This window comes from Neofelis nebulosa, chromosome 18 (assembly GCF_028018385.1).
Source record: "Neofelis nebulosa isolate mNeoNeb1 chromosome 18, mNeoNeb1.pri, whole genome shotgun sequence".
In the NCBI taxonomy this organism is placed as follows: domain Eukaryota; kingdom Metazoa; phylum Chordata; class Mammalia; order Carnivora; family Felidae; genus Neofelis; species Neofelis nebulosa.
In genome coordinates, this window is record NC_080799.1 from 16115934 (window position 1) to 16136889 (window position 20956).

Below are 20956 nucleotides of genomic sequence, written 5' to 3' on the forward strand. Positions count from 1 at the left end.
TGATCTCTTGGTTGGGGGTTCGAGCCCCGCATTGGGCTCTGTGCTGACAGCTCAGAGCCTGGAGCCTGCTTTGGATTCTGTGTCTCCCTCTCTCTGCCCCCTCCCCGCTCACATTCTGTCTCTCTCTCAAAAATAAATAAACATTAAAAAAAATTTTTTAATAAAAAAAAAAGAAAAAAGGTAGCTTTAGAATGAGAGAGAGGAATACGTCAGTGTCAGCATGTTGCATACATTATTTCCAATTCTGTCAACCTCTTAAGGTAGAATCATACTGATGAGGGCCCTCACTCAAAGAGCCCAAAGGGGCACCCTGTCAGAGCTCATATGCTTTTCCTGGCACACGGACCTCCTCCCAATAGACCACAGGCTGAAAACGAAATGGGTTAAGGATGAAATCATGGAGGCAGATCAGAGATGGATTCCTGAAGGGGATGTCCCTTAACCTTTAAGGTCTGCATTCTGCAGGTCAGCCACAAAAACCGTTCCTGAGTGGGCCCCTGTGGACACTGGGGCTACAGTGTGGGTGCGCCAGTTTCTCCTGGGGTTTCCTCAGGTCCCTGCTCTCAGCATATAGAGACACTGCTCCCAGAGAAGTGAATGTGTTCCCGTCAAGGCTGGCTTTATCTCCTCCGGGCCTGGAGGCCAAAGGAGCTCCAGAGGGAAGACTGGTCACCTCATGCTGTTCCTGCCTGCTCTCAGGCCACCAGAGTTTCCCTCACCGTCCAGCAGAGGTCACCTCCTGGTGAGACTTGGCCCCTGCTGAGTCTTGGCCTGCATCCCAGATTTGCAGTTGTGATTTATTTCTCGCACGTCAGGCTTCCGTCACCAAGTAGCAAAGCCCGGAGGACGAGCAGCAAGATATCCTACTGTGGCCACGAGTGTCTGCTGAGGACCTGCTTCAGCCCTCAGTTGTCCCCTCTCCCCAAGGGGCTCTGAGACCTTTGGGATTCCTGTCACATTCACTCAAGGGCCTGAGAGGACCTAACAGTGAGTAGCTGGGCTGGTGATGGACAAAAGCCAGGCAACAGGCAGAGAGGGAGAGGCTGTGGGCAGAAAAGATAGAAACATCCAGAGCCATTAGACCCACTTTTCCCTTCCGAAGGCAGCTGGATGCAGAGTGGAAGCATTGACTCTTGAAGCCCCCCTCAGGGTATTTGCCTACAGAAAGGGGGTTCTCTGTTATTGTATTTTCTGACTTTGTGTTTTGGGGAGGGATGTTTTGTTCCAAAAAGGACCAGGTTCCCTACTCCCATCTGGGGACCCTTTCCAAAGGAGTCTTGGGAAAGGTGGGGAGTCGGGGGTGGGAGGGCAGGTAGGGAGGTAGTGGACAGAAGCACAAATGTGGCTCAATCAGGCCTAGAGCAAGGGAGTGGTCCCCCTGTCCCACCCCAGGACAGGTGAATGCAGCCAGAAGTGTGTGAAGCTGGTCAGGCCAGGGAATGGAGCCCCCAGCTGGAATGGCTTCCTGGAATGGGTCCACCACATCCTCTGCCTGTAGAGGGCTGGGGGAAGGGAGAGAACTTGCACTACCCAGCTTTGGGAGGTGGGGGACACAGACACCCAGCTTGGGAACTTAAAAGGACCTGCAAGGAAATGGGCTTGTTTTTACAGGAACAGACATTTCTGTGCTCAGTTGGGGCTGCTGACTGGGAAGCCTGTGAGCAAGCAGCCCAGGCGCCTGCTGTTGGCAGAGATTGTTGTTATTCTAATTATTCCTCTGGTAACCAGGCACCCAGCAGTGGGGACACCAGGCTTCCTGGAACAGCTAGCCCTACTTGGCTGGTCAGCAAATTGGCCCATTTGATAGGCCAGGCCTTCCTGGGCCCAGAAAGGGCAGTAGAAGTGGGGCTAGAGGCAGCTTTGGCCCTGCTGAATGTTAACTTGTGCCCATTTTCTATCTGCCCCTCTTCCTGTTGGCAGATGATTTTCTCTGTTCCTCAAATCCTATATCCGAGGTAGGAGTTTAGTACTATGGCGGCCTCTATATTCCTCAGGCAGGGGCGCCTGGGTGGCTCAGTCGGTTGAGTGTCCAGCTTCGGCTCATCTCATGGTTCGTGGATTTGAGCGCTGTGTCAAGCTCTCTGCTGTCGGCGCCAAGCCCACTCGGATTCTCTGTCCCCACCCCACCCTACCCCTTGTACTTCCCCCACTCACACTCTCTCTCAAAAATAAATAAACATTTATATTCCTCAGGCAAAGCTGGCCAGCTCAGCTCCTGTGTCCAGGCCTGAGTATCCTGGCTTTGTACTGCCCCACACTGTGGCGGGACCACTCAGGGCTCACCGGCCATCATCTGGTAGGACATGGGGCATTCCGAGGATAGAACCGACCTGCCATCAGAACCCTGAGCCAAAGGGATACCTCCAACTGTTGACTCACATCCAGGGAGCAGCACTGGGCACGGCAGGGAGGAATGGCTGGGACACCCCAGAGATCAGGCTGATGGAGGAGGTGACACCACACACTGACAGGTGATAGCAGAAGCAGGGCCCATTAAGCTCTGCATCCCTCTGAGCACCGGGCAGAGTGCTTCTCAAAAAGCATGAGAGAAAGAAGAGAAAAGAAAGAAGGAGAGAAAGGAAGGAAGGAAGGAAGGAGGAAAGAAAGGTTAGGAAAGTCCTGGTTGAGAGCAGAATGAGTAAGGAAGGAACAGTGGGAAGCACTGGAAGTGTGTTCCGGAAGGAGGGCTGTTTTCATGGAAGGACAGTTACACTGGGGGAGGTGAAAGAGAGGCTCTAGGAGCCCCATATTGAGAAGATGAAATCATGAAGCTTCTCACCTTTCCGCAAGCACAGAGAACAAGCAGAGGAAAAGCAGGACTAGCCTCATCTCCTCAAAGAGAAGAGACAGCCCTTTAATTTGTCCTCTGCAAAGTTTCTCTGGGGTTCTTTCTAAAATCAAGGGTGTGCTGGCCTCATCAGAGCTAACCCTGGGGCTGATGGCCCAGCCTCCTGCCTCTGGCCTGGGCTTAGGCCTGGCCTGCTGTCAGCTGCTTCTACCAGGGGGCGGCAACTTACAGCGAGAACATCTGGGGAGCCACAGGGTTGCCTGGGGTTCACAAAAGTTTGCAGCCAGCAGGAAGACGCAAGCTGGGCTCTTTCCAAAGGGTTTTTCAACTCACATTTATTTTGAACGTCCACTATAGGCCTGTTCTGTGCCAGGAGATACAAAGATGAGTGAGAAAGGGTTCCTTTCAGTCCTCAAAGAGCACATCCCTTAGATCAGGACGGCTGCCAGCTTCTTTCCATCTCCCCCCTCAGAGCCCCTCAGAATCACCCCGGAGGAGCTGAGCATGACCCGGGACGAGGCACTGCCAGACTCGTATTCAGCACAGGGCTTCTATGAGACCTATGAGCCCAAGGAGATCCTGGGCAGGTAAGGCCTAGACCTGCCCCAGGAAGTGCTGTCTTAGGCTCCAGCCAGTTCCATGGGCCCATGGGCCCATCCCCAAAGCACTGTCCACTTGGAGAAACCCTCAGTTTGGGGTCCTGCTCTCCTGAACCGGGACAAATGAGAAGGGTATATACCTCTCCCAGCGGAATTCTCCCAGTGCTGTTGACAAGCACTTCCAAACCCACTTTGCACCAGGGTCAGAGATCAGGGGTCAGAGGGAAGGTGATGGCCCTCGATGCTGAGAAAGAGCACTAAACTAGGAGTCAAGAGTCCTAACACCAGGCTTGTTACTCATCAGCTCCAGACAAATCACCCTCCCTCTGCCATCTTCACCCCCACATCCCCAAAAGCTCCTAGGGAGTTGGTGGATAAGGCAAGACATCTCTGTTGTGCCTTGGACCTGGGATTCTCCCTGGGGTGAGGGGCCCCTGGACCACCTGTACTCTGCACCCGCAGAGGAGTTAGCAGTGTCGTCAGGCGCTGCATCCACAAGCCCACGTGCCAGGAGTATGCTGTGAAGATCATTGACATCACCGGCGGGGGCAGCTTCAGCTCTGCGGAGGTGCAGGAGCTGCGGGAGGCGACACTGAAGGAGGTGGACATCCTGCGCAAGGTCTCGGGGCTCCCCAACATCAGTGAGTAATGGCTCTGGGCCCCAGCAGGGTGCTCCACCATGATTCTGCTCTAATAACCCAAGTCAGGGAGTGCGTGAGGTCCCACCGTGCAGCTAGCCAGGATCCCCAGAGTGTCTCCTGCCCCGGAGACCTTGCCAACCCAGCACCCTGAGGCTTGAGGTTCCCAGCCGCACCCTCACCACCCTGGAGACTCAGCTCTAAGCCTCCTCTTCCAGCCAGCCAGAGGTTTGCAAGCAGAACTGGCGGTGGTTGCGGGTCAGGGAATGGGGGTGTAAGGTCCCGGGCTGGCCCCTCCCTTAGTGGGACTCCTTTGAACACTGTTCGGATACCCCTTCCGGCTCTTGAAGTCAGTCGGAGCAGCTTTAGTACCCTCACCCCTGTGCCCCCCCCCGCTGCCTCTGCCCAGGCTCCTCTGCTACCTGAGACGAGTTAGTCATTTCCATTTCAGTACAGCTGAAGGACACATATGAGACCAACACTTTCTTCTTCTTGGTGTTTGATCTGTAAGTACCCAGTCCTGGAGCCAGACACACCCTGGGGCCTGTCGGAGAACCTCCTAGTGTGGTCCCTACCCAGTGCTTCCTGGAGACCAACAGCCAGCTCCCTACACTGTGGAGGCCAAATAGGATCACCAATGCTTCAGGTCAATCAGCCCCGGGGTCAGGCTGCCAGATCTCGAATCCTGGGGCCACCACTTATGAGCTAGATGGTTTCTTTAAGTATCTGTTTTCTCATGGGCATTACAGAAGTAATAATAGCACAGCAAATGGCACAATGTAAATGCTATTAATTATCAACTACAATGACGATGACGAAGGTGGTCATTCAATACTCATTCTGGACATTGAGTCTATAGCAATGAACAAGACAAAGTCCCAACTTCATGTAATAATTTTCACAGAGAGTGAACAGAAAGCAATGATACATACACATAGTTATGTACATGTACAGATGCATAAAGCAGAGCGGGAGTTAGAGAGAGGTGGGGCTTCTTTAGATGGGGCTGTCAGGGAATGCTCTCCAGAAGGTGACCTGAGCAGAGGCCCAGATGAAGTGAGGGAGGGATCAGAACCAAGACCCGGAGAAGGACCCTTCCAGCAGAAGGACAGAAGGAAGAGCCAGAACAAGGGCCCCACCGGATGGGCTTCATATATTCCAGGATTGGCAAGGAAACCAGGGTGGAGTGGGGCAAGCTTGTGGAGTTAGCAGAATGTGAGGCCAGTCTGGACTGAAGACCGGATTTTGCAGGCATGTCAGCCATGGCAAGGACTTTGGGGGCATGAACACATCCCTCTTACTTTTGAAAAGCATACTACTGACTATAAGGAGGCAAGAGTGGAAAGGAGGAGGCCAGCAGTATTGAGGCAAGAGGCCCACCAGGGAGGCAAGCAGTAAAGGATGTATTTGGGGTGTGGCTCAAAGACTGACGTCATCGTTGTCGTCATCAATGTCACTATTCCCCTGCTTCTGCACCAACAGGGCTACTGAGACAAGCTCCTTGTCACAGGGTCCACTGCCCACAGTGGGCCTTTCAGCTCTGAGAGCCTCTGTTTTCTCAAGAAAGGAAAAATGATAACAACCACTGTGCCCATCTCACCAGGCTCTAAGTATTGAATTCGACGACACAAAGTGCTCTGTGAACAATGTTTTCAGACTTATCATTTTTATCAGAAAGGCTTCCCAGGGAAGGGAACTGTCCAGCTCCTTGTCGCCCCACTCCATTGAGTCCTCACTAAAGGCTGCATGAACCACCACCATTGTGTGCTGTCTTGATTCCTCCATACATAATAGCTAATTTTGGGGACTGGATTTACTTGAGAAAATTATTCAAATAGGTTTTGTCTTGTTAGAAAGTTTCATACTGTAGCCATGCTGAATATGTGTAGGGTTATTTTCTTCCAGACACAGTATAACCTGGCCTGTGTGTACAATTAAACTGCCAGGTCCATGAGGCAGCAGCCTGCTGTATCTTGCCCAGTCCCCAGTGTTTACTGGTTAATCTTTCTTATGTTGCTAACAGTGAGTTATTCTAGTGTCTTTAAAATGGAATTAGAATAATAAAAACTGGATTCACACATGGCCTTTCTGGAACACAGTGCAGATATTGTACAGATGAGGCTCACCTCTGTAAATTCTAAGTTGTCTCCTCAAACAGAACCCCCCTCCCTGCCATACCAGCTAAGCTCAAGGGTTTTCTTGCCTCTATGACAGTGGCCAAATTCCTTTGTGTCCCAGGAATCCTGCTGCTTTCCCTGGAGGGATGGGTGAGGAGAGCAGGATGTACCTTTCCTCTTTAACCAGGGGAGACTTTCCCAGGGCTGCCCAAGACTTAACCAGCTGCAGCTGTCCCCAGCTCTGCTCGGTAGCACTGCCCTGTAGAGCTCTTGTGGGCAGCTCAAATATCCCTAACCTTTGAAGAAGTTGCTTAGGGAAGCTATTTTTAATGCTGCCCTGAGTTGCCCTCCAGGGTACAACTAGATTGTTTTAGCAGTGACCTCTTTCTACATCATTCCAAGAAGTGGGAAGATTGAACTGTAATTCTTACTCCTAAAATAGGCAAACTTTGCTCTCGCAGCACCTGCACTGTTGCCTCTACTGTCCATTCCTGGGAAAAATCAGGACACTCTTGTCCTGATCTGGATCTGGGGCCTTGGGCCAGTGGCTCAGGGTCCCTCTTTCATCTCCCAGCCCTGATTTTGGCCCTGATAGATCCCAGTCAGTGTCACTTCCACAGGTGGGGGGACCTTCAGGCTGGTGCCATCCCACCCCCAGTGGGGGAGACACTCACCCTCGTGCTATCCCACCCTTTCGGTTTCCACTGTTCTTCTAATCTCCCTAGACAACCCCTCTGCTCACTTCCCCAGCTTCTTCCTGCAGCCCTTGGTCCTTCATGGGGAGTGGTCCACTCTGCCTCTGGAGATATGAGGGGAGGAAACAGGTCTCTGGGAGTAGGGTAAGGAGGGGGTGCTCTTGGGACCCATCCAGATACAAACCCGCCATCCCCACAGGATGAAGAGAGGGGAGCTCTTTGATTACCTCACTGAGAAGGTCACTCTGAGTGAGAAGGAAACCAGGTAAGGATCCATTTGCCCCTATTGCCATTCCCTGCCCCAGACTCCTAGTGGTACTGGCACCAAGCTCTTGGAGTGAGAGCAGCATGCATTTGTCTGGGCTGGGGGCATGCACTGCTGGCTTTTGTAGCCTCCCTCCCTCTTTGGCTCAGCCTAGATGGTCTCAGCCTGTCCTCCCGCACTGGCAGTCTGGTGGGTATACGGGCTTTGGTCTCCCTGCTTGCTACCGGGCCCTGTGGAATAGGAGATAAGAGTGACATGTGCCTGTCCCACCCCAGAAAGATCATGAGAGCCCTGCTGGAGGTAATCTGCAATTTGCACAAACTCAACATTGTGCATCGGGATCTGAAGCCCGAGAACATCCTCCTGGATGATGACATGAACATCAAGCTCACAGACTTTGGTTTTTCCTGCCAGCTGGAGCCAGGAGAGAAGCTGCGAGGTCTGGTAACGTGGCCTTGGCCCATGTCAGGGGCTCAGGTCTCTCTCATCCACGCTCCCAGGAACAGAGATTGCCTGGATTTCTCCCCTGATTTTCGCTCCCAGAATAAAAATCCTACCATTTCAGGGCTAGGTGTCTCTTCAGGTAAGCCTCCTCCCAGGGCTGAGCCAGGTTCCCACTGCCTGAGTTCCAGGCCGGGATGGCTAGACGTGACCGAGGAAGCAACAGACCCAGCACCCAGGCCCTGCCCTTGGCTCTGAAGCTGGCCAGTGTTAGAAGAGTCCCAGCCCAAGCACCATTTTGCTTTTGTCTCCATTTTTTTTCTTTGGATCTTCCCCCTTCCAAGTGCCCCCTGCTGACCTGTCCTGAATGTAACTATTTCTGCAGAGGTCTGTGGGACCCCCAGTTACCTGGCCCCTGAGATCATTGAATGCTCCATGAATGATGACCACCCAGGTTATGGGAAGGAAGTGGACATGTAAGTATGTTGGGAAGTGACCCAGAAGGACAGGGATGCCCCCGTGGCTAAGAGCACCTGGCTGGGGAGGGGAGGAAATGGCAGGAGCTACAGCCAGTCCTCCTGCCTTCCTCCCTGTTCCACCTGATACCAGGTGGAGCACAGGCGTCATCATGTACACCCTGCTGGCTGGCTCCCCACCCTTCTGGCACCGGAAACAGATGCTGATGCTGAGGATGATCATGAGTGGCAACTACCAGTTTGGCTCACCTGAATGGGATGATTATTCAGACACAGTGAAGGACTTGGTGAGAGACCAATCCTTCTGGCTCCTCTGCTCAACAGAGCGGGAGTCCACCACGGGGGAGAGAAGCATATCATGCTACAAAATGGAGGACCCTACTGGGAAAGACCTTATGTCTTCTGAAGTGCTGGAGGGGACCCTGCCTTGATGTTTTCAGCTCCCCCTTCCTTATTCTCTCAGGTTTCTCGCTTCTTGGTGGTGAACCCCCGGGGCCGCTGTTCAGCAGAAGAGGCCTTAGCACACCCGTTCTTCCAGCAGTATGTAGTGGAAGAAGTGCGTCACTTCAGCCCCCGGGGCAAGTTCAAGGTACTGAAGCTCCCCTCCCACCCAGGGCAGGACTCAAGTCCAAGCCCCTAAGTCCCTTTCCTTCCCCCAGGGACTCCTTTCACCCACAGGGTTTCCAGAGCACCTGCCATTCCCCTCCCACCCATCCCTGTGATGGCTCCAGCTCAATTTCTGGCATCAGAGAAGACAGATGTCACCCATCTGGCTCCAAAAGCCCACATCTCTGCAGATGCCGGAGGGGTGGGAATGATAGGGGGAACACTAGGAAAGGCCCAGTGGTAGGCACACAAGGCTTCATAGCAATCACGCTCAGGGACTCCCTGCACTGGAAGGGGAAGGAGACAGGCCGGCAGGGACGGGGTCCAGCTTCTCAGCTCTGGCTTTCCACAGGTGATTGCTCTAACAGTACTGGCTTCAGTGCGGATCTACTACCAGTACCGCCGGGTGAAGCCGGTGACCCGGGAGATCGTCATCCGTGACCCTTATGCCCTCCGTCCTCTGCGCCGACTCATCGATGCCTATGCTTTCCGCATCTATGGCCACTGGGTGAAGAAGGGGCAGCAGCAGAACCGGGCTGCCCTCTTTGAGAACACACCCAAAGCTGTGCTCCTCTCCCTGGCTGAGGAAGACTACTGAGGGGCCAGCAGGTGGGGTAGGTGGGGCGGGGGGCGGGCAAGGAGGGAAAGCCACAGAAAGAGAAGTTGAAGGAGTGAGATCATGTCCAAGCCTCTGTCCAGAGCGGGGTACTTGGGCCTGGCCAGAACCCCTGCACCCGAGGCCCCTATCCCCTCTCAGAGGCTCTGCACAGGGGCAGGGCGCTCCCATCACACGTCATCACATGTTGGTGAGTGTGATGTCCCCATAGAGGGGAACTGCTTCTCTACTTCCCAGCTGTAAGCACCATCTCAGGTTCTTCTCATGGGAGGCCCAGAGTTCCAGATGCTTGCGTGCCCTTCTCTTAGGGTCCCAGGGTGAGGATAAAAGAGAACAGTCACAAGAGGTTTTACTGACCTCACAACATCCAGTGACACCATGGGAGCAGGTGCTTTTCTAGGGACATATGTTTAGAGGCATATGGGAGTCCTGATCTGATTAACAATAGAAAGGGAAGGTTCCGGTATTTGTCTGTCTGGAATATCATTTACTTTGTGACTCGCACAATACAGTTCTGTCTGGTAAATAATTCGGCTCCCCTAGACCCTTTTAAGGCTGACATTGTGCTTTAAAGAGCCTGGTTACTGCATTCTATGTACAGTTAGCAGAAATTAGGTTCCTTCAGAGGCATGTGAAACACTACAAATGAGGTGAATGAAAGAAGTATTTTCCTTCTACAGCAATTTGCTTGGAAAACAAAGAGAAATGGGGAAATTCTGCCTTGAGAAAACAATGTCGGATCCCTGAATCAAACATTGATTTAAAATTTTTAACAAAGTGCCTTTCAGAGCACTCTGGCCCAATTGTTTGAGTACTGGGCCCTATACAGTTAATATCTGACCTCTAAGAGAAACATCCAGCTCTTGGCCACAATCAATAAGTTGGGCCCCTTCTCCAGGAGACAGTGGCACCCCTCCTCTGAGGTTAGAGTCCTCTCCTGGCCTGGTGAGAGATGCCTGCCACAGAGGAATGGAAGAGGGGTAGGAGGTCATTCCTGAGGCTAAAGTTTAAGAGTCTGGAGTTTGGCTGTGTCTGGAACGTGGCCAGGGAGTGACACGGGCACCATGGGGCTCTTCTCTTTGGCTCTGCATAGCTGTTCACAACTCCCCAGGCAGTCGGCCTGCACTGGATGCACAACGGAAGCCAAGGTTGTCTGAGGCTGAATCTGGAGTGTTGCCCATCCTGGCACCAGAGAAGAGGAGAAAGAATGGACATTTGTTGAAAAGGGGCCTGGAGTCTTACTCCACTTTCCTGCTCTACCTCCTAGGGCCTGCTGTGGTCCAGGGTACGGGAGGACATAGTCTAGAAAGAAGCCTGGGGTGAGGGCGCTCCTGGGGCAATGGGGAGAAGGGCCCTGGGACAGGGTGGAGGAAGTGTGAGTGAATAGCCCTGAGAATCTGCTCTGGAAGGCAGGAAGGGCAATGACTAGTAACTTTAGCTGCTGGTGGTTTAGAATAACTCAGTCAAAACAAACAAAAAGTCCTGTCAGTAAGAAGCAAAATGTTGTAGTGCCAGTGAGTACTTCATACTTTTTAATGAACTTTCACATATGCTCCTTCATTTGCCATTTCTCAATAGCTCTGGAAGGGAGGGTCTGTTCACCATTTTAGAGACCCAGCAGATACTAGAAAGATGTAAATATCCTGCCCAGAGCCAACTACTGCTTCATGGGCACAAGAGATTCAGTGGCAAACCCAGCTTCCTGGTTCCCAGGCTAGTATCTTCTCCATTACTTTGTCCTAAAAAAAGGAGGTGAGAGAAAGTCTTGGGCCTCAATGTGTCAAAGAAACGTCTGCAAACCTGACTTCCCGAGGCCACAGAAACTGTGGTCTCTTTTTAATCCTTATGGAACCCGGAATGGGAGGAATCACAGGGAGATCAATCAAAATAAATGTACAGATCAGAGTGTAGAGACAGTCCCAGCAGGAGACTCAGGTGCTAGCACTAATCATCTGTGTGAAATGAGCAGGTCCCAGCACCTCCCTGAGCCTAATTTTCCTTGACGGTAAAACAAAATGGTTACAGAAAACGACTCTTCATGTGCTTTCCAGTTTGAAGGGTCAATATTTCCATGACCCCAGGCCATAACCTATTTATGTGGCCATTCTACCCCGTCTCCGCACACCCAGTTAGGAGGACAAGAACAGAAAGAAAACCTTATGGTTTGGGACACGAAGTCTTTCTGGGTGCTAAGAGCTGGCAAGAAAAGGCACAAGTCGCCCTGGGCTCTTTTGCTTCTCATGGCAAGTGCTGCTTGTTCTCTTTTCTGTGCCCAACTCTGGGTGCAGACGGAGGTGTGGAAGCAATGCCAACACCAGCTCTGGCGCTGTCTGTGCTCTGGGAGACCAGGACCTGACCCTCAGCCCCCAGATCCCAGGCTTCTTACCTGGTGGTGACCCGGGCCCGGTGGTTGGCGGAGCCATCAGCTGTGTCGATCCAGGATGCCCCCCGGAGGACACGCATGTCCTGGTCAGTGGCCGGGTACGGTGATGCCGTCCACTCCCACACGTTGCCCATGAGGTCATAGAGCCCTATGGCACAGCAGGGTGGGGGTCAGTCCCAGGCTGGCTAGTACCCGCCCCCCCCCCCCGCCCCCACTTATGAAGTCTTTAGGGGAGGAAATGCTTCTCTGGTGGTGTTTCTTTCTGCCTCATTGATCAACAGAATGATCCCACCAAACAATTTGTGAGTGTTGACAGCAATGTGATAGGAAATCTTACCATAGTTATTCTGTGGGGGGAAAGCATTCACTGGGGAGACTCCATGGAAGCCATCCTCAGCTTTGTCACCCTTGGGGAACTTTCCCTGAGAAGGAGAAATTTAGACTAAAGTATTTACCATCCTGTTCCAAGGCAGGTGTCCCTGTCTACCCAGAGGAAAACCAAGGTCACTTGCTGTGCCATCTGGGGTGGGGTGAGGGGTATGGGGCAGTGTTCTGAGATACCCATCCTGAGCTCCCAAACTAGTCACCTCATGTCCTCCACCATCACCTCCTGGCTGGATTAGGACGGGTATGCTTTCCCCTGTGCCCACAGGGGTCTAGAACAAGCCTACCCCACTCCCACTTTCTCCACTCTCAGCAGCTCCCACTCCTCTGCCTTGGACCCCATGCGCTTCGGTGCCTTGGGAAGAAAGGCTCTCCTCCCCTCCTCTGTGGTCAGCACCACCTGCCATCTGCAGAACAACCAACGCCCACCCTGTGCTCTCCTGTAACACCTCTTCCCCTTCTGCCACCAACAGGTGTAACTCTCCCTCGTCTGCCCTGACTCTATCCTCATCTGTTCTTACCACCAAAATTCCTGAAAAAAAGGACCCTATATTTGCTGATGCGATGTGTCCAATGTGTTCATTCTTCTCATTAAAACTGGGATTCAACTTCCACTAGTCTATGGAAGCTGCTCTTACTAAAGGGGAGATAGAAGGGGCAATAGCTACTACGTGCTAGGGCTGCTACATTTATCGCTTTTAATTTAATACTTACAAGGTTGTGAGGCAAGTATTTTCTCCCTTTAAAAAACTGGCAACCGAGGCTCAAAATGGCTAACTTATCAAAGATTACAGTGAAGAAGTCAGATCTGTCTTTTTGCAAAGCTCTGATCCAAAGATCATCTAAGATCAGTTTATCCCTCAGGTCCTTTTTAATACTACCCCCTGAAACGCTGACGCTGTACCACCTCACTCTACAGAGTCTCCCTGGGAGATGACATTCTTGCCCAAGATGTATGCTGATGACTCCCAAACCACTTGCTCTGACCCAGATCTCTGCCCTAAGTTCCAGACTCATATTTTTGACTCTCAGCATATAAATGACCCAAAGGCACCTTACACTAAGCTGATCCTACAGTGATCAAGTTCTAGCCCTCTGACCCCAAATGCATATCATCTATTCTGGATAATGGTACACCATCATCCTGTTGCCCAAGCTTAGATTCATGCTCGAACCCAACTCTCTTTCACCTCTCCACATCTGATTAATTACCAAACCCTGTCTATCTTCTCAGGCACGCCTCTTCCATTTGGCTTCCTCTCCATCCTGCTGCTACTTAATTCACATGCTCAAAATCCCCTATGCCATTGCCACAGCCTCAAATTCAGAGAACCCCCCCACCCCGCACTGCCACCATTGCAGCTGTACTTCATTGGGTCCTGCGCAAATTAGCAACTAGCATACTCCCTAAATCAAAGATGCTTTTAGTCCCCTCTGTTGACTCCCCACTGCCTACAGGGTAAGATATACCCGTATCTTGGCACACCTGGTCCTTCATAATCTGCTTACGACCCACTGCCTACATCATCTCCTACACCCCCCATTTCACTGTGCTCCAGCCTCTCTGAATTTGTCCCATCTCTGAACACACAGTACCCTTTCCTAATACAATGCTTACACTCATGTTGTTCCTTCAGCTGATAATGCCCTTTCCTACACTTTTCACTTGGCAAATTCCAATCTCCATCAGGTTCAATGTCATCTTCTCTGTGAAGTCACCCCCAGCTCTCTCAGGCAGTCATTTACTCCTGCAACTCTTCAGTATGTAGCCCTACCACACTGTCTTTTGCTTTACCAGTTTAGTAGTTTATCAATCCCATTAGAACACAAAGCCCTCTGAGTCCCACAGCCCAATGTGCCGCCTAGCCTACAGCAGGTTTCGATCAAGGCTTTGAGAAGCGAGAGGGGTGAGGAATGTATGTCTTACCTGCCATAGGTTGGTGCGGTTTGGCTGGAACTGGTTTCCCCATGGGTAAACCTGACCTGCCAAGAGAGCAAGGAGATAGCAGGGGTGGGAGAGGTGAAGGGTTGTGGAACAAGAGAAAGACAAAAATAGTGAGGGAACCAAAAGGAAGTCAGAAGGTGATGAGAAAATTAGAGAGAGATTACTTTTATTTCCCAGGCCTGTCCCTTCCCCTCACTGTACTGCACTCAGAGCCCCTGGCCTCCTGATCTGCTCCAGGACAGTGCAATCCCAATTGTGGTCCTGACTCATGCCAGTCTGTAAACTAACTGTTACTGGATCATGTCCAGATTAAGTACAGAAACTGGGGGTAAGAATGAAGAAACTTGTCAACTAGACTTAAATTGGATAAACAAACAAGCAACCTTATTATTCACATTAATAATTTTGACTACTGGGATAGCTGGTGTTCATTCAAAGAGTAGCAGAGGTGTTGAACACGGGGAGTTGCTGCTTCCTGCTCCTAACTTTTTGTTTAGTTGGGATTGCAGAACAACAGAGTTATGACCAAATAGTGATTCTTTAGTCCCTTTACACCTATGGAAAAGGCAGTCTAGGTAGTGCTTTTCTTTCCCCCTTGCTATGGTGTTCTGATCATTTACTGAAATGTAACATGTCTGGGTGCAATCTCCAAAAATGACAAATTTTCTGTCTGTTCCTTCATTCCATTTTTCCAGTTAGTAATTTTTATGGCATTGTACATTAGTATGGGTGTGAGATGGATGAGAATTGAAAACAGAACAACTGACCCTTTGCCACACAGTTTAGAAGACTGCTCTCGGGGGTATGGACCCTTCCCACCCTTCAAAGCCCCCCATGCAGGGCAGTATGGGAGAAGAATAAAGGGGAGTCGCGCTGCCGACTCTATACCCGTCAAGCCCCCTCGGGCAGCAAACTCCCACTCTTCCTCGGTGGGCAGCCGTTTCCCCCTCCAAGCACAGTAGGCACGAGCGTCATTCCAGCTCACGTGTACCACTGGGAGCTCCAGTCTCTCTCGGATGCCAGAGCCAGGACCTGCAGGCTGACAGCCAGGATGAAGTGAGACAGACTTCTGGGAGCTCATGGAAGTCTGAGGAAGGCTAGGCTTTAGGTGCCTGAGTTCAGCTTTTACCACTAGATGGAGCAAGGAAGTTGGAGGAGACAGCCTGGTGAGCGCGGAGAGGCCCAGAGTCAGAAAGGGAAAAGTGGGGTGGGCGATGGGAAAAAAGATCAGGGCACAGGAAATAGGGTTGCTTGGCTGTGTCCTCAAAATTTATGGTCATCCGTTTTAATTCCATATTTCTAGATGGGCAAGGGGTCTAGGGAAGCCAGGCCTCCAGAATAAGAGTCAACAGGGGCAGAAAACAAGGCAGAGGAACCAACCCTTACCTGTCTCCAGAATGCCCTTTCCACTGGAAGCCACCAGAGAACAGACTGCAAAAAAAGGAAAAGGCATGACTGCAAGATGCTCTGACCCAGCAAGGTCACCTTCCTGACTGACACACAGGAGGCAGAGCAGACACTTTAGGCTGAGACTCGGGTGGTCCAAGTGGGGCTGTTTCTGGAACCTTTAAAGCAGGACATCTCATGACCGTTATTGGAGGGCATGTTGAGATGTTCTCTTGTCAGTTCATGGAGTAACTTGAACCCTACATGTGACCAGATCACCAGACTTTTTACAAAGTCTCTCTATGCAGAAACTAGCACAAGGTTAACGTCTCGGGAGTATGTGTTCATCTGCCTCTTCCTGGGAGGATCTCTCTTGCTTCCTCCCTGCCTGCGGCTCTCAGGGGTGATTCTTTCTTGTGGCCCAGGTGACCCCATAACCCACAGGATTCTCTGTCCAGGGCCCACTCCTTCAGCTGAAAGCCCAGGTTCTCTCACCTCCATCCGATGGGCCACTTTGTTTCTAAGCTCATCCGAGACGAAGTCCTCAAAGACAAAACTCCATCCAAACTTCTCAGCCTCTGTCCGGTACTTTTTTTCCCTGACAAACTCCCTGAAAAGAGAGATATTTCACTTGGTTAAGCTGCTACAGTTCCAGGTCCCACTGTCACCCCCTCCTGTTCCAGAAAACCTCATATATCCTTCACCTTTAAGTCACACATCACAGAGTTTCCATCAACAACAAGGAATTGACATTGAAGTCAGAGTAGGAGATTTTCCTTTAAAATTTGTTGCTGTATGTGTAATTCATGTAGAGTAAAATTCACTCTTTTTAGTGCAGTTTTGTGAGTTTTGACAAAACTTATAGTCATTATCACAATCAAGATATAGAGCAAATCTATCAACCACCTCCAAAAATTCCCTCATTGCCTCTGCAACCATTGCTGTTTTTTGTCCCTAGTTTTGCCTTTCCCAGAATATAAATTCACATACATCGAATCATACAGTATGTAGCTTTAGAGTCTGGCTTCTTCCATTTAGCATAATGCTTCGTTGCCAGTATTAGTTTGTTCCTCTGTTTACAGAGTACCATTTTATTGTGTGGAGGTTCTGTATTTTGCTTATCCATTCACCACTTGCAGGTCATTTGGGTTATCTCCAGCTTTTGGAGATTATGAATAAAACAGCTGAGAAGATTTAAGGGTGGGGAACAGGTCTGTTTTCTGAAAGGTCTTCATCACATCCCCACTCTCACAACAATCATGAGAGGGAGGCAGAACGTGATTATCTCCATCTAACAAATGAAAAAAAAAAACCGGAATCAAATAAAAATGATGTACTGAAATTTTAGAATGGATTTTCACACAGTTTGGTATGGTTTAGCAAATTTTAGCACGTAAAATTTCCAGGGTAAGATGGATTGTTTCCACTGGGCTAATAGTACCCCATCTGTGCCAGCCCTCTGACATGAGGAGACATTGTTCACCCATCAAAGGGACATTGAGAATGGAGGAGGTGATCACATGTGGTAGCAACAGCTATTCACCAACCTCAGAGCATCTGAGTAGTTTGAAAATCTTTCACCAGAGAGGCAGAGACAAATCATGGAGGTTCTAAGCAAAGTTTAGGGGCTTGCTGGAGGTCTATCATAAAATAGGTCATTAAAAATAATAAATAAATAAATAAATAAATAAATAAATAGGTCATAATTTGAAATATAAAAGAACACACACTGTTCATCTATCTAGCTAGCTATTTCTGGTTGTCATGATGTGGTGCAAACCTGATCAAAAGTGATTTCTCCTTCAATTTTAATAACTTTTCTATTTAAAAATACTTTTAAAAAGCACATATAAGCATAGAGTGCTGGTTGGCTCAGTCAGTTAAGCGTCTGACTCTTGGTTTCGGCTCAAGTCATGATCTTACAGTTCGTGAGTTCGAACCCCGCACCGGCTGTATGCAGCCTGCTTGGAACTGTCTCTCTCCCCGCCTTTCTCTTCTTCTCCCTTGCACTCATTCTCTCTCTCACTCTCAAAATAAATAAATACTTAACAAAAAAGCACATATGTGTAATGCACATTGTATTATAGAAAAATGAGAAAGCAAAAGTATATGAAAAGAAAAAAAACTGAAATCATCCATTATCAGACCAACTAAGATATACATATATATCCCTTACATAGTGTTCCCTGTCCTGCCCCCCCCCCCCGGAAGGATTTTTAAATACCTTTAATAAGGTGCTTCCCTGGAATTATTTTCATTTGGAAGTCACAAAAACATGGGCAAAATCTGTAAACTAACACAATGCTGCATCTCCCAGTTCTTTTTTTTTTTTTTTTTTAATTTTTTTAATGTTTATCTATGTTTGAGAGACAGAGAGAGACAGTGTGAGCGGGTGAGGGGCAGAGAGAGAGGGAGACACAGAATCCAAAGCAGGCTCCAGGCTCCAAGCTGTCAGCACAGAGTCCAACGCGGGGCTCAAACTCACGAACTGTGAGACCATGACCTGAGCGAAGTCGGACACGTAACCGACTGAGCCACCCAGGTGCCACAAATACACTAATAATTCTTACGCTTACTCTGTCTCCTGAGTAAATTTTTCCCTGTAAATTTTTATCTTAAAGAGTTTTAAGGCCACAATGCAACATATAAGTCATTTCCCACATTTGCTTTGTCTTCCTGTTCCCTCCTCTTCCTTTTCCCACTCCTCTCTCTCTATATTCTCCCTGTATCATTTGAAGGTAAGTTACAGGTATCTCCTGGATCATTCCCCACTTTAGCCTTTGCAAAACATACCACCTTGAGGAAAGTGAGGCAGCTCAACAAGGCTTCCTAGACTGAGTTGGAATCACAATGCTTGTCCTAAAACAATGCCAGTTCCATAAGTAAATATAAAGGATATTTAAAGACTCCCAGCTACTATGACCCTTCTCCCAATCCCTTTTCCCTGTGGAAGAGGTTTTTGTTAAGTGTTTGACTTCTGCCCCTATTTCTCAGTGTTATATCCAGTGTAATGGAAGATCCACTGGCTCAAGGGTCAGAGGGTTTGAGTTCCAGGTCCAGCTCTGCCATAAACAGAGTCTCCAGACTTCAGATTCTTCACCTGAAAAATGGAGACAGCACTTATCCCATATTACTATTGCAAAGATGATATGTAATAGTGAACAAGCTAGTTTCCTTTTAGCTATCAGGAACGAAAATCAGAAAGAGCCTTTACCACTCCTAGAATACCTGATGTACCTGAAATCTTTGTTGGTGACAGGAAATACATCAATGGCAAAGGGTTTTACTGTCACCTCCCGGACAGGCCCTTCACCATCTCTGCCATCTGGTGAATTTGTTCCCATCTGGAATCTCCCACCTGGTAGCTGGACCATGCTAGTAGCCTGCCCATTCCCTGCAGAGAAAAAGGAGCATCATCAGTAATACATGAATATATATAAAACAAGTGACAATATTTGGATCATACATAATATTCACAATGATGTAATGAAAAAAAAAGGCGGCTTAGAAATTTGGCTTTAAATTTTTGTTCTGCCACTTAATTTGTTGGGTGACCTTACGCAAATAAGTCAGTCTGAGTTTTGGTTTCTTCACCTACGAGATGGAGATAACATCTAGCTATTTCATAGGTGTGGCTGTATAAATTAACATTAACATGTGTGAAACGTTGTGAGTGCATTCTAATTATTCAACAAATGTTTATTTTCTTTCTTACTGCTCTATTTCTGTACACAACTCTTTGTCCCAGCTAGGTAAATCTAGACACTATCCCCTGAACTACATCTAGCACCTCTCTACCCACACTTCTGCTCAAGTTGTTTCTCTGCCTCTTCCTCCCCATTTCTGAATGATTTTCACTACTATATCATATGCTCCAGAAAGAAAAGGACTACACTTATTTTGCCAGTGTATTCCTGGCATCTAGCACAAGAGCACGATAATTAGCAAATAACTGAATGAGGTCCTTCATAGCTACTGTTTGAACACCTCAGAAAATCAGAATTAAAGGTATCTTTATTATTTATTTTTTTAACTTTTGTTGTTGTTCTTGTTGAGAGACTGAGAGACTGAGAGCACGAGTGGGGGAAGGGCAGAGAGAGAGGGAGGCACAGAATCTAAAGCAGGCTCCAGGCTCTCAGCTGTCAGCACAGAGTCCAATACGGGGCTCGAACCCATGATGTGACTGAGCCACCCTGGCGCCTCAAAAGGATCTTTAATTCAACCCCCTTATTTAACAGGAAAAAACGAAGACCCAAAAAAGAGAAACCACTTAAAGAACTAGTTAGCAGGGACAGCACTAGATCCAGGTCTCCTTACTTCCAGGTCAGCACTATTTCCAACCTGCTACACTTGTCTTCACACTTTGGGGTGTTATGTTTCTGCCTAAGGATGTCTAAGTATTATAAGTTCCTCAATGGCCGAGTCTACCATTTTTCATGTTTCTCTGTCTTTAAGCCTTCTTATTCTCATTCTGACACACACTGATGATTTCATCTACTTCAAGGGAGAAAAAATTTTACAGGGAAATCTCAGATTAAAAGGGAATTAAGAAACAACATATAACTGCAATGTATGAACTCTGACATTAACTCAGTAAGTAAACTATAACAAACACAGTAGATGAATTTGAACACTAACTGCATGTTTAAGGATATTAATGACAACTCTTAGTTTTTTAAGGTAGAGAAAGAGTATGGTGGGTTTTTTTCATGACTTCTTGTCTTTTTGGCTATTCATGCTGTGTATTTACAAATAAAATTGTGTCGTGTCTGGATTCACTTCAAAAAGGCCCCAGGGAAGGAGAAAGTGATATACCAAAATAGCAAGATTAGTTATAAACTGGCGCCTGTTTTTTTTTTTCAATGTTTTTTTTTATTTATTTTTGGGACAGAGAGACACAGAGCATGAACGGGGGAGGGGCAGAGAGAGAGGGAGACACAGAATCAGAAACAGGCTCCAGGCTCCGAGCTGTCAGCACAGAGCCCGACGCGGGGCTCGAACTCACAGACGCGAGATCGTGACCTGGCTGAAGTCGGCCGCTTAACCGACTGCGCCACCCAGGCGCCCCAACTGGCGCCTGTTTTTAAGCTGGGTTACCGGTTCATAGGAGGAGGTGTTTTTATATTCTTTTACACTATGTTCGAAAGATTCCAAAATAAATTAAAAGTGAAAAAGCAGTTTGATAGGATATGAGCATTAACCATCTTGCCAAGTTGGCTGCCTCTGGCTGCTCCAAGCCCATCCCGGAAGCGGGCGGAGGGGCCACGGTCTCTTTCCCGACCTGGCAGGGCACCCACCCCTTCCCTGATGTTTCCTGGGGTACACAGGGTCAGGGGACAGGCCAGCACACTGACCTAGCTCGAGCCACGGGCCAGACAGGAGCAGCAGCAGAATCAGCAGCGGTGGCGAGGGGGCCATGCCGCTAACACGAGCAGCACGCCGCACCGTAAAGCCCTTCTGCGCCTGCGCCCTGCGTGCACCGCTTCGGCCACCGTATCGCTGGCAACGCCTCCTTAGCGTTTCCCTTACAACCCCCTTTGGTCAAAAGGGCTTGGTTAGTCCCAGGCTGCGGCTGGGTATAGAACTTGTGGAGCCGGAGATTAGCGTCCAGGGGCCC

The 20956-nt window shown here is 49.3% G+C and overlaps 2 protein-coding genes and 1 long non-coding RNA gene across 4 annotated transcripts; 2 read left to right on the plus strand and 1 right to left on the minus strand.

The window, feature by feature from the left end:
* The first annotated feature begins 815 nt into the window (after nt 1-815).
* Nucleotides 816-9770, plus strand: PHKG1 (phosphorylase kinase catalytic subunit gamma 1). The gene is made up of 10 exons (XM_058711467.1): nt 816-987; nt 3271-3375; nt 3850-4028; nt 4477-4531; nt 7037-7102; nt 7378-7541; nt 7929-8019; nt 8153-8306; nt 8483-8608; nt 8978-9770. Exons 2-10 carry the CDS (start codon nt 3293-3295, stop codon nt 9221-9223), a joined length of 1164 nt encoding a protein of 387 aa, XP_058567450.1. The 5' UTR covers nt 816-987; nt 3271-3292; the 3' UTR covers nt 9224-9770.
* A 458-nt stretch (nt 9771-10228) lies between these two features.
* SUMF2 (sulfatase modifying factor 2) lies at nt 10229-20820 on the minus strand. 2 transcript variants are annotated; one of them, XM_058711470.1, is made up of 9 exons: nt 20694-20820; nt 18577-18733; nt 15835-15949; nt 15340-15384; nt 14842-14992; nt 13936-13991; nt 11962-12046; nt 11628-11772; nt 10229-10423 (listed from the first exon to the last, which is right to left on the minus strand). In XM_058711470.1, the coding sequence occupies exons 1-9, from the start codon at nt 20755-20757 to the stop codon at nt 10339-10341; spliced, it is 903 nt and encodes a 300-aa protein (XP_058567453.1). In that variant the 5' UTR covers nt 20758-20820; the 3' UTR covers nt 10229-10338. The 2 variants fall into 2 exon arrangements, with proteins under 2 accessions (XP_058567453.1, XP_058567452.1); XM_058711469.1 differs by having other exon boundaries at nt 18568-18733.
* On the plus strand, nt 11769-12620 carry LOC131501403 (uncharacterized). Its single transcript, XR_009256782.1, has 2 exons — nt 11769-11926; nt 12094-12620. It is a non-coding gene; the product is annotated as an uncharacterized LOC131501403 (long non-coding RNA).
* Nucleotides 20821-20956: the final 136 nt, after the last annotated feature.

Coding starts and splice junctions, on each gene's coding strand:
- PHKG1 (XM_058711467.1), top strand. CDS start 3,293: ATGACCCGGGACGAGGCACTGCCAGACTCGTATTCAGCACAGGGCTTC. Junction 4,029..4,476: donor CTCGGGGCTCCCCAACATCA/GTGAGTAATGGC, acceptor TTTCCATTTCAG/TACAGCTGAAGGACACATAT. Junction 7,542..7,928: donor GCCAGGAGAGAAGCTGCGAG/GTCTGGTAACGT, acceptor CTATTTCTGCAG/AGGTCTGTGGGACCCCCAGT.
- SUMF2 (XM_058711469.1), bottom strand. CDS start 20,757: ATGGCCCCCTCGCCACCGCTGCTGATTCTGCTGCTGCTCCTGTCTGGC. Junction 15,950..18,567: donor AAAGATTTCAGGTACATCAG/GTATTCTAGGAG, acceptor CTCTCTTTTCAG/GGAGTTTGTCAGGGAAAAAA. Junction 12,047..13,935: donor ACCGCACCAACCTATGGCAG/GTAAGACATACA, acceptor TCTCCTTCTCAG/GGAAAGTTCCCCAAGGGTGA.